Source organism: Myotis davidii, unplaced genomic scaffold, assembly GCF_000327345.1.
Source record: "Myotis davidii unplaced genomic scaffold, ASM32734v1 scaffold290, whole genome shotgun sequence".
NCBI lineage: Eukaryota > Metazoa > Chordata > Mammalia > Chiroptera > Vespertilionidae > Myotis > Myotis davidii.
In genome coordinates, this window is record NW_006285049.1 from 8,012,598 (window position 1) to 8,029,105 (window position 16,508).

The 16,508-nt window shown below is 36.9% G+C and overlaps 2 protein-coding genes across 2 annotated transcripts; both read right to left on the reverse strand.

Moving 5' to 3' along the window:
- Positions 1-602: 602 nt before the first annotated feature.
- LOC107181792 (submaxillary mucin-like protein) lies at positions 603-8,725 on the reverse strand. The gene is made up of 10 exons (XM_015558561.1): positions 8,665-8,725; positions 8,176-8,193; positions 6,397-6,426; positions 5,709-5,740; positions 5,458-5,620; positions 5,083-5,120; positions 3,581-3,691; positions 2,591-2,630; positions 1,848-1,956; positions 603-959 (listed from the first exon to the last, which is right to left on the reverse strand). The coding sequence occupies exons 1-10, from the start codon at positions 8,723-8,725 to the stop codon at positions 776-778; spliced, it is 786 nt and encodes a 261-aa protein (XP_015414047.1). The 3' UTR covers positions 603-775.
- A 2,034-nt stretch (positions 8,726-10,759) lies between these two features.
- Positions 10,760-16,248, reverse strand: LOC102773485 (apomucin-like). The gene is made up of 15 exons (XM_015558562.1): positions 16,176-16,248; positions 15,710-15,739; positions 15,246-15,290; positions 14,921-14,974; positions 14,670-14,723; positions 13,874-13,927; positions 13,693-13,746; positions 13,524-13,571; positions 12,752-12,805; positions 12,187-12,234; positions 11,885-11,938; positions 11,656-11,709; positions 11,274-11,327; positions 11,078-11,131; positions 10,760-10,824 (listed from the first exon to the last, which is right to left on the reverse strand). Exons 1-15 carry the CDS (start codon positions 16,246-16,248, stop codon positions 10,766-10,768), a joined length of 789 nt encoding a protein of 262 aa, XP_015414048.1. The 3' UTR covers positions 10,760-10,765.
- Between the last annotated feature and the right edge of the window lie 260 nt (positions 16,249-16,508).

The window sequence follows — 16,508 nt, forward strand, 5'->3', positions numbered from 1 at the left end:
CTTTGTTCTCTTGATAAAATGGGGCCGCGGGAGCCGGGCCACCCCAAGCCTTTAGGCCTGTGCCTAGGCCAGGAGTGGCCGGGGTCCAGGAACATGACAGAGGGTGCAGGTCGGCTGAGGGGTCTGGCCCCACCCCTCACCCTCCCCCGCAAGTGTACAAATTTTTGTGCACCGGCCTCTAGTATATATATAAAAGAGATTCGAGGAAGAGTGGAAGTGATATCAGCCCCTATGGGAAGAATTTTAAGGAGTCCACTGGTGTCCGAAGTAGAGGGAGTTGTAGTAGAATTGAAAGAGGTGATGTAACTAGCATAGAGAAGTGAGGAAAGAGAACAAAGACTACATTTTCAGTAAGTTTAACCAAAGGGAAAGAACAAAACAGGATAATGGCCTCATCAGGTGGAGTGTAGAACATGAGCTTATTGACCAGCCACGAGATGACTCAGTTTATCCTTAGAATTCCTTTGACTAGAGCCACCTATTCACAGATAAGCACTGCAATTAAAGATCCCCAAAGAACTTATCTTGAGAAATAAAGCATATTAAAATAAAAAGAATTCTTATTGCTATAAAATAAAGACATGTACTCATGAATTGCTTGCAAAATTGTATTTATTTTTCCAGATTCAGTCAACAAAAGAACAAAATGCCTCATAATGAGAATTCACTTTTGGATAGAGATACAGTGTTTCATTATTCTCACAAGTGAGTGCTGATTTTTGTTCACTTATAAAATAAATACCCGCCTTTTACAACTGGAAAGGTAATGTTAACATTACTTGCTCATTGAGGATGAAGATTGATAGCACTTGTCTGAGCAAGAACATGCTGTGATGTGCCTGTATCTGTAAGACAAGGTTTTGCCACCAGGACAGTCAAGAATGATGTCTCTGAACTCATAGTTTTCTTCTCGGCAGCAAAGGCAGGAATTTTCCAACTGAAAGATATCATAATTGTACCTAAAAAATAAAATATCCAGTAATTAATATTTTTGGAGTGTCTTTGGAAATAAATTGACATCAATGCTCAACTACTAATTGTCTAAGTGATTTACCAAGCCTCCCAACCAATTTATTTTTTCCCCTACACCTTGTATTCCTATACGTTTTTGATGTAGATCAGTGATAAGTGGTAGTAAGATTAAAAAAAAAAGGAGGAAAATAAATTCAAAATGGAGATTTATAATCTCATAATTAGAGCATTATGCTGCAAAAAAATAAATAAAAATGATTTTAAAATATGCAGTTTAACACCCAATCATTATTCTTCATAAATTAATTTACATGTGTAAGTGTACATAAAGGAAAAAATGTAAAATGTTATATCTAAAATGCATGTGACAGTTTAAAAATACACTTTCAGCAAGAGTAATTGCTTAAGTACTCTCTGTAATCACTGTATGAAAATAAATACATTTGCCATAAATGTATTAGATATGATATATAGAGAAAGCTACTTCAAAATGATTCATCACTTATTAGGATTCTCATATTCTAATATTTTAAACATTAAGGTTCTGATCATTAGCTAGCATATAAAAGTTTTTCATGGCCCAGGCCAGTGTGGCTCAGTTGGTTGGGTGTCATCCCATGCACCAAAGATTGTCAGTTCACTTCCTGGTCAGGGCACATGCCCCCAGGTTGTGGGCTCAGTCCCAGGTAGGGGTTATGCAGGAGGTAGCCAATCAATGTTTCACTCTCACATCAATGTTTCTATCTCTCCCTCTCCTCTATCTCTAACAACCAATAAAAAATCTCAAATGTTTTTCCTATATACTGTTTTAAAAGTTTCATGCCTTAAAAATATTACAAAATTAACATACAGTACATGTTCCAAGAAAAACTCACTTGATGGTTTGTTTGCATTCCCCTACGCATCTTGCCATCTCAAGTCTTTTCCTGCAACCATTGTACTTAACAGTCACATTGACGAGTGAAGATCTGCAATTAGTATTACCTAAAAAAAAAAGAATGGATCCGAGAGTCAGAAAGATTTAACATTAACAATTGCTAAGTCTCAGCTTTCTTAACCATAATTAGAGTATAATAATAAATACTTGATAATTTTACTGACGAGATTATCTGTCAGCACTCAGCAGAAATGACTGTCTCATACTCAATAAATGTTATCTTATTGTTTTGCTATTATTCCTACCATAGAAGGAGAAGAGGAAAGAAGGAAGAGGAGGAAGGGGAGAAGGAAGGAGTAAAGAAAAGGGGGAGGGAAAGGAAGACAGAGGGGCATGGTTATTTTTGTTATCTATTTATTTTCTCATTGCTGATCATTCTTATGATTTAATATATCAATTTACAACATAACCAGCTGATGTTAGATGAGAGCAAGCTAAATTTCTTTCCATGAAAATTATTTTTTCCTTGTAAACCTAACTAGTTTTGTTACAACCAACACAAATAAGTAACTATCGTATATTATGTGCAAATATCCATTGTCAGTTTATGCATATAGATTAGAATACCTATTGTGTTAAAAACACGAGACTTTCTTTTAATGATCTGCCATTTTGTTTAAAGAAGCTAAATTTTTTCAACAGTTTATATTGCCTCTACATGTGGAGCTTAATTTTACTTACATTTATAGCAACATTTTTTTGAATCATAGACTCGGTCCGCCTATATGGGTAAGAGAAAAAGAAAAAAGACTGACATTTTCTATAAATAATATAACATTTTTTAACTTATTGAAATATTATTTCAAGGGGGGAAAATGGAACCGATGAACACCTCAGGCTCAGTTTCAGGGAGCACGGATGGGAGACAGTAGTAATAAAAATGAGACAGTATTTACACTAATTTTTGCAACAGTGGGTTGAAAGGGAAAAACAATACTTAAATGAAATTTTCTTTAAAATAAAATGCAAAGGAATAAAAAAACACCTCTTACTTATTGTAATTGAAAAATACTTTAACAGTGATATTACTATCAGACACTGTAAGTTTCTCACAGGCAGGAATTTTTACCTCACACATTATTATTCTCTTAAACTTATCAATGTCTCAGGATAAAAATGCAATAAATGTGGAAGTCCAATATTAAAGTTCTAAAATAAAGCTTTGAACTATATTATTAATTATATCTTCAAAGAAAAATAAGCTTAAACCTTTCTTAATAACTTACATTTAAGTATTTATTAATTCAAAATCCTCACCACATTTGAGCACCATAAAAATAAAGATTGTGGCACTAAGAAAACTCTGAACAGTAGACATATGGAGTTACATGAAGTTTTTGTATTTTTGTAGAAAATTATTAGCTTGACTCTATAAACCTTGATAACAAACTAGGTGTTTTTTTTTGTTTGCTTAAAAATAACAACATGCTTTCCACAAAAACTAACTTCTTCTAGAATAGCACTAGATTAAATTTTAGAGAGCCTGCAAATATATCTTTGATATGAAAAATATACATGATAATAAAAGGTGAATGAGAAATCTGGAATGAAGTCTATAAGAGATCTATTGGCCAGATATAAATTTTTCCAAATGAGAAAGAAGACAGGTTGTGTTTGTATTGAACATGAGAAGTGAACCTTGTTGTTGTGCTACTTGAGAAGGTGACTTACTTCTGCACACCAGGTCTGCTTGGGGCAGTTCTCGACCACTGCACGGAACCCAGTTGTGTCGCAGAAGTAGGAGACGCATGGGTTGTTGGGGTCATCAAAGAAAGCACCAATCTGGGGGGGAGTGGGAATGGGGAGAAAACAAAGTAATTAGTCACCTTGATTTCTTTTTGCTGTTGATAATAAAACCTGTATTAAAAAAAATCAAAATTCATGATGGTTAGTGAATTTCCAGAGCCACGTTCAGACATTAGGTTAATATTTAAGAAAAGGTGGATTGAAAGCCTTCTACTTCCATCAAAGTTAATCATTGATAGCACAGAATGTGTCAAGGTTCTCAAATTAAGATCTGCATACAGTTACTCTGTTGTAGTTTTTAAGTGTTTTCAAGAAAGGTTATTTTATTTGTAGCAGTCAATTGACCGGTTTTTATGCTCTAAGTTTAAGAGGAAACAAATCGAAAATCCAAATAGAGGGGAAGGGCATAAAATGGGTTTATCACAAATGACAAGTAACATCTTCTGTCTTTGCTTGTGTTTCTATACTATTTTCTTTTTATTGAATTTATTGGGATGACACTGGTTAACGAACGTCTACAGGTTCAGGTCATATACTTTTAAAGCTCTCTAGATTGCTTTATAATTAATTTATGTTCAAAATTCAAACACCAGTTTGGGAAATTGCATTTCTTTCAAGGCCTAAAACTACAAAATAAACTTTCTGGTGGACTAAAATTTTATTATTTCAATTGTTTTGCATATAAATGCATAGAGGTCAAATGTTTTCTTTGTTCTTTAAACATCATCATATTTTATGTTTAAAGACTATCATAAATTCTCAAGTCAGGTCACCTTTGGAAACTAAAAATTAAGAAACTAAAAACTGAGTGTGATAAATAAGTTACCAAATTAAAACTCTCATGGGCTTTGCTTCTGTGTATTTCCTACCATACCACATATACTTTATTTCAGATTTTTTAATATTTAGTATCATCAGTTAAAATGTATTAAAGTCGTTTTGAGAATCATCTGGTTTTTATGGCTTCCTGGTACTTTTTCTAAGATGTTAAATTACTTTCCAAAACGCCAAATCAGTTGTCAAAACCCACCCCTGTACGGCTATATTCACATAACGGGGTTCTAGTCTTTGGGGCTTTCTTATTTGATTTGTGACAGTTTGGCCATCTGATCTTGCTGGTTATAATTACAGTTTAACTCTGTTCATTGATTAGAATGTTACAGAGTGTGTCTTCTCCATCTGGCAAGCCCTCTGGGAAATATTATTCAGAAGCTCTGATGCTAGGTAGTTAATGACCAAGGATATTTTCTCCCTTTGAAGGGAGCCATGCTGAGTGTTACATTTGACATTCATTTTCAAAGTTGAAGATAGGGGAAAAAATTCCTCCCCACAGTTGACTATGAAATTTTCATGTCATAAGCTGAAAAAGGCTGCATTTGTTCATAATTATATTGATAAAAATAGGATAAAGTAAAAAACGACCTTACCTCATAGTTGGTATCGTTAAATAAACATGTTCTTGGTTCTGAAAAACAAATATATTATTTTATCCTAAAGTAAACATAATTATTTTTATTTATAAAACAGAAATTGTAAATGGGATAGAATTTATCAACCAATCATAATGGTCTTCCCATAACATCATCATAACTCTTTAATCTACTGATTATGTTCATAGCTGTTAATTCGGGGTTTCCCCATTACAAAGATAGTAAATTTTAAGAGGGCAACTACTGATTCTGTTTTATTTATCACACCTATCCTGCACAGTAATGATCATTTGGCAGCCCAATAAATATCTCTTGGATCGGTAAGTAAACAACTATTCAATGCAATTCAAATAATGGTTTATGAATACACACCACAGTATCCAATTTCACAGCAGGTATCATTATCCTTGAACTTTACAAGCCTCTCTTCAGTTTTGCATGTGGGGGGAGAAGGGCACTCCTTGGGTTTACAGTCCACCGTATTAGCATTGGTACAGGTGCATCTGTGGCAATTAGCAGTCCATGTGTCTCCAGGCTACAGAAACAAACCAGGTTTAGACTTTTACTCCAATACAGGAGTGACAGCAAATTTGGATTAAAGTGAAGAAGAACTATGTACTTACTGATTTCTCTTCTCCCAGTGGACCATGGCAAACTGTTAACATGAAATGATAAACGCTAATTAAATTTGGCAAAATATAACCATCTGTTACTTGTAGATAACCACCAGGTGGCCAATAGTGTAATTAGCACTACGATTTCAGAGACACAGAATTATGGAGGATTACAGTGCCTTTAAGTGGAAATAATCATATCCACCTACTTTGAACAAATTGTCCTGAAAAAGCATATATTTCCTATTTTTAGAAACCCCAGGAAATGAGAATTCTAAATTTCTCTTAGGGGAAATTTAGACTTTATAATGACCAGTTTCAAGGGCCTTCCCAGATTTTTAAGTTCCCTGCAATAGCTAACACTTGTAACTCTCATCTTGAAAATATTCTTTCAGATTCAACACTCTGAAATTCCTCTATCAGCTCTTTCTCTCGTCTTTCCCCTGGTACCTCCGCTCTCTCCACAGTGTCCACTATAACGTTAAGTAGATAACTCTCAAATTTCTAGCTCCAGTCCAGACATCATGTGTGAGATGGACCCAGATCTCATTCAATCTAATAAATAGCATGCTGGCCAATCTGTAAGAACCTTAAACTCAATATGCACAAAACAGATTGTATTATTTTGCCCTTAATACCAGTTTCTCATCTAAACATCAATGCAGAATGATTGCTCTTCAAGTGCAGGTATTCTTACCTGGAGGTGGTGGAAGTGGTGCTGGACAGCCTGTGTAAAAACAGACAGCTCAGATTAGTCCCTAAAGTCCTTAGAATAGTTTCCGGGTAAGTAGAGTTATCTTATTACTGAAAGTAATTGGCTCCCTTGCTAGCCGTACAAACAGACACATTCCTGTCTATTTTCCCTTTCTGCTCCTCTAGGCATTTGAAATTCCACCATTAGAGAGTATTCCCTTTGGATCTCCAATTTTAATGGCAGGCATATGAGAATCTAAAGGAGAAATGATAGCCATCAAGGTAAACTTCTCTTTAAAATTTTCTTGGGAGACAATTCTGATGAATACGACAATAAAATACATAATCAAAAAGAAAAAGAAGCCCTAGCCGGCTTGGCTCAGTGGATAGAGCATTGGCCTGAAGACTGAAGAATTGCAGGTTCGATTCTGGTCAAGGGCACATGCCCAAGTTGTGGACCAATCCCCCGTAGCGGGTGTGCAGGAGGCAGCTAATCAATGGTTCTCTCTCATCATTGATGTTTCTATCTCTCTCCCCCCCTCCATTCCTCTCTGAAATCAATAAAAATATTTTTAATAAAAAATAGAAAAAGAATAATTCATATATCTGAGAAATGTATTTATAATTACCAACTTATTTAATCCTTTAAAAACTTTTATCTTCTTTTTGTCTTCTTGAACTACTTCAGTCTTGCTCTATCTCTACCCTAACCAAATATTTTAAACTGGTCATATGTTTCTTTCTGAGGCTTTGCACATCACATATTTTAGTCAACCCAACAATTGCCTGATAAATTAAAATTCTATTTTCAAACAATTAATAATCAGATTAATACTTTTATTCTACCTACCAAGTAAAATGTCTGGCCTAGAAGCAAGAGAATATTTGAGAGGAACTTAAAATTTCTGCATGTTTAGGTAGAGAGATGCTAACAAATAATAGGTACAGAAAAACAGAAAGAAAATCAAACATGTGGGAGTTTGGGAGATCAAATGTCTCTCTTTACTGAGGGAGGTGACGCTAATCCCAAACTAAAAAAGTTTGGCAGGTTAACAGGAACCAGCAGCAGGAGAGAGTAATGATCTATGGGGCATAAATACAGCAGAAAAAAATCTTCCCTGAACGAGAATTCCAAGAGTTCATTGAAGATATTCATAAGAAAAAAACATAAAGAACAATCTGCTAATCTCCACCTTGTTATCAGGGTAATTTCTCTAAAACACCTATCTGATCATATTATTCTCTTAATAAAAGTCTAATAAAGATCCCAGTTAGTGTAAAGATTAAAGCAGTGGTTCTCATCTAATGAGGCCCAGAAATCAGGATTTTAAAAAGATTCCCAGATGATTCTAATGTGCAGCCAAGGTTGAGAACCACTGGATTAAAGTCTTGTTTAAGTTTGGAAATAAGGTCCTTCATGAACTTTCCTCTACTTACCTTTTCGATACCATTTCTTCCCTGAACTTCACACAGTCATCACCAATATCTGGTTGACTCCTGAATTCACTCATGCTATTTCATGCCTCTGTCTTCTCAAGGGCTATTTGGTAGAATTCCCTTCTCACTTTAGCCAATATTAAACTCAATCAGATCCTTTGTGATCCCTTCACTCAATAGTACCAACGAATAGATAGGTATTAACACTCTCCACTCCTTAGACCCCTGAAACCATAATTGCTGTACATGTTTATGGGTTAGCATTAAATATACTGTAAAGGTAGTTTTGGTGCCCATAATAATCTCCCCCAAATAATAAGGAAATTAGGATTTCTCCCATGCTGACCTGATTTATTTTCATTTTCTTATTCCATTTGACAGGAATAGCATATTTCATAATCTCATACTCAGAGGTTTCAAACTAAGAGCTTTATAATTATGTCTTCAGGAGAGGAGTTCTGGTGAAAGCCTAACCAAAAACATCCTAGAAAAAAACACACACCTAGTTGAGCTTCGAAGTCAAATTCCAAAAGGAAATTCAGCATAACTTCCTGGCCTCTCTCCTTTTCCTTTTCCACCACGCCTCTCCCCAAAACTCAGCTCCTTATATGTAATCACAGGCACACTGCTCAGCAACGAGTATGTATTGCCAGCATTTATATGGTTACATTCCAGTTCCAGAGGTTTCCTTGACTCTTGTGGAAGCAGTGACCATTAAAGAGGGACAACCATGGTGCATACAGTGGACGGGAGAAGATAGAGTTTAACTTCTGGTAACCTATCCTGTCTTTTGAGATGCCACCAAGCAAAGTTTGTTTATTATTATTTGGCTTACCCCTGGTAGAAATTCCAGAAGCAATGGTCGTTTCAGATGCTTCCTGGGAAGTACCTAACATGAGCAGCAAAAGAGCAATGAGCTTTTTCTGGTCTCAAAAGAGCATGTCCCAAGACACCTCTACATGGAACAAAGTCTCAAAGCACTTGGCATGTTCTCATGCATATACTAAGGCTCCTGCAATTGAACCATAAGAGGTTTCTATCTTAGCAGCTCCTTGCTCACAGAAATGAATATTTTCCTATGATCCTGGTAAATTTCACTTTTGAATTTCCTTCTCTAAGTGACAAAAACTTTTTCCACACTTCACTGTTTTATTTCCTATAACTTGGTTTCTTGGTTATCCTATAACAGTGTTAGGGGTACAGAAGTTATAGTAGAGTGAGAGAAAATGAGAAAACATCTCTGTTTATTAAGATGGCCTTAACATTTCCCTCAGCCTGATTAAACTTCAGGCATGCTTCTTCCTGACTACAGGTCCCTGAACTCCCTTTTCTTGGAGCCTTTATTTTTTAAAAACTTGCAATTATAAGTTATTTCTCTGAGATGCAAATATTTCTTCAGCTCTGGACAGTTTTAAAATCCTGGAATCTTTTTCAAAGACCTGAGAGCCATCCCCTTGACATGTAAACATCAAGAATAATAGCACCCTTATCTCCCTGTCTCTGTGGGAAGGTAGGAGCCTACTTTCATTCTGTAAGTACCAATTCGCAACCATCCATGGCCTAATCATTTAGACCAACCTCTCCCCTAATGGCCTGCCCTCCAGTACTTTTCCACCATTTCACCCCAGCACTTAAAAAACTCTCCTGCCTTTTGTTTCAGCAGAGTTGAGTTCAAAATATCACCCTTATTGCAGTGGTCTTGACTCCTATTGCAATAATCTGCACTAATAAAAGAGAAATATTCAAATTGACCATATCTCTGCACCACCCACGAGCCAATCAGGAGTGAGTATGCAAATTAACCCAACAAAGATGGTGGGTTAATTTGCATACACAGGCCCCAAGTGGATGCAGGCTTTCTGCACCATCCCAACTGCTCCAAGCCTCTGGACAGCGTGGGAAGGCAGAAAGGCGGCTTGGGCCAGAGCAAAGGCGGTGCCGGCGGCCAGGGAAAGGAAGGCCCATTTCTGCATGAATCTTCATGCATCAGGCCTCTAGTCTTATATAAAGTATTTCTTGCCTATTTAAGTCCACCTGGAACAATTTTTCTTTTAAAGTTCAAGTTGGATACTCATTCAAAGGGATAAATATTGGATAACTGAAACACGTGGGTGTTAAGGGAGAAGAATGTTTAGCATGTAAACTTTTTTTCAGTCAGTCTCTGTGAATTACAATAAACATCCCTTTGGGCAGATGAGGCCTCATGGATTTACACCTTGTTATAGGGACATGGGCTGAATTTTAACCTCTACTCCTCTAATTTAGTAATTAGATTCTAGAGGCTATCCCAGTGGCACCTGTAATAAAAGGGAAGGAGGAGCCTTACAAAGGTTTTCTTGCCCTAAGAAGAGTGTGATATTGACAAGTGTTCCTGTTTCTCTTAAGTAATAGAGAGCAGTTTAACAATTTTTCTTGCACCAAATATTAAGCCACGCATATTGTTCAATGCACTTTCTAATGCTTGCATGTCAAAAAAAACCCACAAAACGGAAGTAAAAGTCTTAATTTCCTCATACATTTTATTTCTCTAGATCTAGAATCTAATTACTAAATTAGGGAATGTTTGTCTTATAGTCACATGATTTTCTTCCAGTGACTTATTTCTCTTGTTCTCCAATGGAAGGAAACAAACAAATTTTTTTAAAAAAAATTTAATTGCTTCTAAACTTGTGATCAAGGATAAGGCATCTCAATCGAGGCCTTAATTTACAAATTTACTAACATCTATTGTAGTGATCTCTATTACCTTCTTGGATACTGATAACTATTACAAATATTGTTGTAGAATTCCTTACCCCCAGTCCCCCAAAAAAGAATAAAGTAAAAAAAATAAAATAATGTGTCTAGAGAATTACATATATAGGATGCTCTCTAGGAAAAATCAGGGCGCTAACCTAGGCAAGAAAAGCCCAAGAAGTATGAATTAAACATATCTACTAACCAGGACTAGAATTCCCTGGGCCCCTGGAAACTCCAGCAGACCCTGTAGTAGTACCTGCAAAGGCAAGATAAATAAAAGATTGAAAGTAATACATCATTTTCGGCTTCATAAACTCACATCTAAAAGGCTGGTGTATGGAAAAAAATAAGTCTGACAACAAGGTCCAAGTGTTATTGATCTGACATATTGTTTCTTCAAATAGAATACAAAACCCTATCTCAGCCATCTTCTCACTCATTTATCATCTACCACAAACTCGAACAGAAAATTATTGAGTACCAAAAAGCTGAAAGAGCAAACCACTTACCAGTTACCATTCCAACTCCAGTGGTAGTTTCAACTTCTGTAGAAGTTGTAGTCTCTGAGAAGAAATAGGAGAGAGTGGCATGGGATACAGAAATTAAAAAAAAAAAATCTGTAACAGTATTACGTTATGTACAATTCCTATGGCAGACACCAGGTCTCTAAAGATCATATGCCTCTTCAACTTTTTCATCACTCACTTGCGTTGGAACTCCCAGGTGCAGTTGTTGTGCCAGTAGAGACCTCAGTGGTAACTGAAATCACAAGAGGAAAGAATCTATTTGTAAATTCCCTTTGGCTTAAAAGTAGGATTTAATTTTGAATAAATTTGGGTTTCTTAATGAACTAAGAGTACTACATCAGCACTTTCTTGCCTTAAGTGACGCCATAATTTCTATTATGCCATTTTACTACAGATATACAAAGAAAAGGGCAATTTACATGGGATAAAGTACTAACATACTGAGAATTTGTGCTTGAAGAGAGATTTAGGTAGAGTAGTATTTCCACTAAGTTTATTATAGCCAATGTAATTTACTTTAAGATGAAGAGAAAAATAATTATCTGATTTCTAGTGCTTACCTATTTTCATTTCACCCTCAGTGGTTCCACCACTTTCCAAAGAAGTTGTGGCCCCTAAGTGAAAGAAAGAAAGGAGAAGAGTAAGTCCCATAACTGAGAAAAGTTTGGTGGTATCTCCAGGATATGGAAGGGAATGTGTGTATTTGGGTGGAGGAGATGATGGGGCGGAGACGGAAAGGGTACCTCCTCACTGAAGGTCCTTATATTCCCTATTTGATTATTGATTTACCTGTGTTGGAACTTCCAGGTGCAACTGTTGTACCAGAGACTACACCAGTGGTTCCTAAAGTAGAAGAAAGAAAAAGAAAATGCAAATGGTGATATATTGACCATCCTGAGAAGAGCATAACCAACAACAAAACTGTAACTCAAAAGTAGAAGACCCTTCTTTGGGTTATCCTGCCAAAATGAGGTGCATTCTCCATTTTTTAATTCAGGGCCACAATAAATACATACGCTTATAGTTCAGTCTTGATAAATTGCTTCCCTAGGATTAACTATCAAAGATTTCTGGGCCTTTCTCATGTTTACCTGTTTTACTTCCAGGACTTGACCTCTCAGATGTGCCAGTGGTGGCTCCTAATAACAAGAAATAGAAACATTTGTGTAAATGTATTTAATTATACTCAACGAAGAAATTCATACTATCTGAAATCCAAAATTCAATAGACCTAAACTTCCAAAGGTACTTCCATCATCTCTGTTTCTCTAAAGAGAACCATATGGACATATATGGCCTCCATCTGACACCAGGGTAATAGCTTGAATGTCACAAGGAGAAACCTTTCTGGGCATCTCTTTTAAGAATTATAGTATAAGGTTTGTCCAAAAGAAATAATATGGTTTTCATAAGTATAAGCTTCCTTTAACAAATATCCCCATGAAGAGGCAAAGGCAGACTATGAATTAGCAGGAACCCAAGAGTTGCCAATTCTACTTTCATTGGTTAGGCTTCCTTCTATGGAAACTGTAGCTTCTGAGAGTGAAAGGGAGTAGTGAGGGCTAGTGGAAACCTATAATAAAAAGGTATCATGTGGTGTTGCTTTAGAGCTAGCCCAAGAAAGAAATTATAGTACATGTTTCCTCATTGATTCACCTGTGTTGGAACTTCCAGATGAGATGGTACTGCCAGGAGCCACTCCAGTAGAACCTAAAAGCAAAATTGAATGACAACATTGTGTGATTTCATTCCCATAAGATTATATTTTAGAATAGAATTCGGAAATTACAAAATTCTTTATTATATAAAAAGACCACTTTCAGGAATAGCTTGTTCCAGAGTGATTTTATGCATTTCCTAATGTTGCATTCTGAATATAAATTTGTTGGAGGGAGAGTATAACGTGGGGTGGTATTGGGGAGTCTCAAAGATAATTTTCCTTTCTTTGGGGTCAATGTTCAATAGACAAAGGTATTTTCCTTTACCAATTGAATACCAGTGACCTGGCTACTAGATTCTCCTAGGAAAAGAAATGAAGCAGGATTGATGGCCTGTTGAATTTTTATTTGGGTAATGTATTGATGCTGTAGAAATTTTAATGTTCTAGAAAAATTTAGACATATAATAAGGAAATCTAGTGATATTGTATAATGGTAGTATAGTATCATGGTTAAGAGGATGGCCTTTAGAGCAAGACTGCCTGAGTTGAAATCTGCTGTTTATTTGCTGTGTGACCTTGGGAAAGATGGTTAATATCTCTGAGCCACAGATGTCTTCATCTGTAAAAAGAATAGTACTTACCTCATCGCTTGGAGTGAGAGATAAAAGAAATAATAATGAGACGTGTGTATGTCGAATAGTTAGCGCTCTAAAGTATTAGCTATGATGTCATTGAAAAGTGGAGAGCTTAGGATGCCTGTGAGCTCACCTGTATTGCTTCCTGTAGTTCCACTGCCTCTAGGGAGTGTTGTAGCTTCTAAGAGAGAGGAAAGGTAGACAAACATGAGCTAAAGAGCATTTAGCATTTTGACGAAAGTTAAGGGTATAATTTTCTCAATGACAGTACGGTGGGCAATTCTCCCCAGCTGCTGGCTCACCTGTGTTTGAACTCCCAGGTTCAAGTGGAGTGCCAGAAGTTACCCTAGTGGTACCTGCAACAAGGTAAGATGATACAGTCTGGTAACTTGGAATACTAGGAAGGGATACTGCAATAGTATTTCATTATAGCAGCCCCCAAAGAGAGGTTAAATAAGGGGTATTTCCTTCTTGTTAACCTACCTGTGTTAAAGCCTCCAGATGTAACAGTTGTTCCAGAAAACTCTTCAGTGGTACCTAAAATGCAAAATGGAAATGGAACAACAGAGTATTTCCTCCACAGTTCATCTTGGCAGCACCAAAGTGGCCCTAAAACACTGGAAGCCCTTTCCTGAAGATACTCTTCTCTGAAGAAAGTAAAAAATGAGCAACTTCACAGTATGTTATTTCCCAGGTTTCCCTGTCACTATGTGGTAATTAAATGTCACAGCAGGTTTTTAAATGCCCCTTACCTATTTCATTTTCAGGGACAAATGCACCTGGTGTGCCAGAGGTGTGTAAGGGAGAAAATACAGTACGGATTTAATCTTTATAAGTAATAATTTTTTATATAACGTAAGAGCATTTTGATAAGCAAGTTGCCTTTAGCTCTCTAGATGGGGAGATAAAAAACAAACAATAAATATTATGTATAAGTAAATCAGAGAGGGGATAGAAATTGGCAAGCTACTGGGGTAAGGAGCATTGGAAGTAATGGGGGGAGAGATATAGGAAATATACATTTATATCATTTTTTTTCAGGAGGGGTGGGGTGGCGGAGAAGAACATCTATGTAAGCGAGAACACTGAGGACAGACTGGCGGAGACATCTGAGGGTTTGGAGTTCCCAAGCAAAATAATTGTCAGGTTGACATCACAAAATATGGCTTCAGAGACAATGCAGGTTCCCCCTTCACACTCCTTATTCATTTGTTCACTGCAGCAGGCCAAATAGACAAAGGACGATAGATAGCCCTAGGCTTTGGACTAAGAAGCTTACCTCCTGGCAACCTTCCCTGCGTAGCCTTACTGCCTCCTGTGGAAGTTGTGGCTTCTAAGAGAAGGGAAAAAACACCTCTTGTTATTCCACCATCTTCTACAGAAGTCCTGGCCCCCAATAAAGAGGAAAAGAGAATAGTCATCATTGAAAATTATTTAAGGACCACAGAAAGGTAAGGTAGTTCTGCTACACAGGATAACAATAGAAGAGGAATCTCATCTGAAAGATTCCCTGCCACCTTGTTGACTTACCTGTGTTGGAACTGCCAGGTGCAACAGTTGTGCCAAAAGCGGGCCCAGTGGTGCCTGAAACACAAAAGTTCTGAGATCTCCAATGGGGATTCTTGGTCTCCTATACAGCTCCTAAAGAGCTGCCTATAGAAGTAATCTAAGTGTATCTTTGTTATATCAAAGGGCATTTCACTTTATCCTGATGAGTTGACAGTAATATACCTTTCCTATACTCCATACAACTAAGAAAGTAGTAAGAACTGCAATATCTCCAATGTAAGGCACGCTCTATAGACATTCCACTCACTTAAAATGAAGAAGAAAGCTGGGTTTCTCCGAGGCTCACCTGTCACACTCCCAGTTGCTTGGCCTGGTGGCAATGCAGTGGCGCCTAATGTGAGAGGAAAACCAGAAAACTATTTGAAGGTGCCAAAAAATACTGACTATCCTCATTGCACTTTTAAGCAAGCGGACCTATATGTAGCACAGGCTTAAGAGTTCACATTGCTTTCTCTTCTACCCACATATCAAATATTTCTTGGGTCTTCTATCATCTTAGTGATGCATATGCCATCAAAGAGGAAACCTCTTACAGGGATTTCACAAATAGCCATTCATAAGGCAGTTATAGCTGTGAGGCATGCCAGGCATTGACAGTAGCAGGCATTGACAGTTTATTACTACTATGTTAAATCAAAGAAAATACTGAGTAAATACAAACATTTCTGCAGGAAAGAACACCTCCAAAATGGGAGCTTGTGGAGAGTCCTAATTAACAGTAAACCCCAACTGTGAGGTACTCATTCTCACCTGGTCTGGATCCTGTTTCAGGAGTGCCAGCTGAAGGAAGAAATGATAAATGATGATTTGGGAAATTAAGGAAAAAATTATTGACATATTAGATCAGAACAAGAATACTAACTACAGTATGGGGTTAAAATAGCCATTCATAAGGCAGTTACAGCATGAGCAGGCATTGACAGTTTATTACTACTATGTTAAATCAAAGAAAATACTGAGTAAATACAAACATTTCTGCAGGAAAGAACACCTCCAAAATGGGAGCTTGTGGAGAGTCCTAATTAACAGTAAACCCCAACTGTGAGGTACTCATTCTCACCTGGTCTGGATCCTGTTTCAGGAGTGCCAGCTGAAGGAAGAAATGATAAATGACGATTTGGGAAATTAAGGAAAAAATTATTGACACATTAGATCAGAACAAGAATACTAACTACCGTATGGGGTTAAATGTGAAGATTTCTTCTTGTTATCCTACCTGTGTGGGAACTCCCAGGTATAATAGTTGGCCTAGAGAATTTCCCTCGATAGGCCTGTTTAAGAGTTCTCATGGTTTGGGCTCCTTCCCAGAGACATAATATTTCTCAGCTACTCCTAACATCTTAGTGATGTGTATACCATCACAGGGAAAACTGCTCATTTTGATTCTAACACCAGCCCCTCTTTAGAATGTTACAACTGGAACGACTAGAAGCCAGTGCTGAGAGCTTTTCAAAATGTTACAGCTAAGACTGACAGCATGTGTGAACCACTCTGCAGGAGAGCACAGCTCCCAGCAGGCCAGGTTAACAATAGTCACATTTCCTCTTAC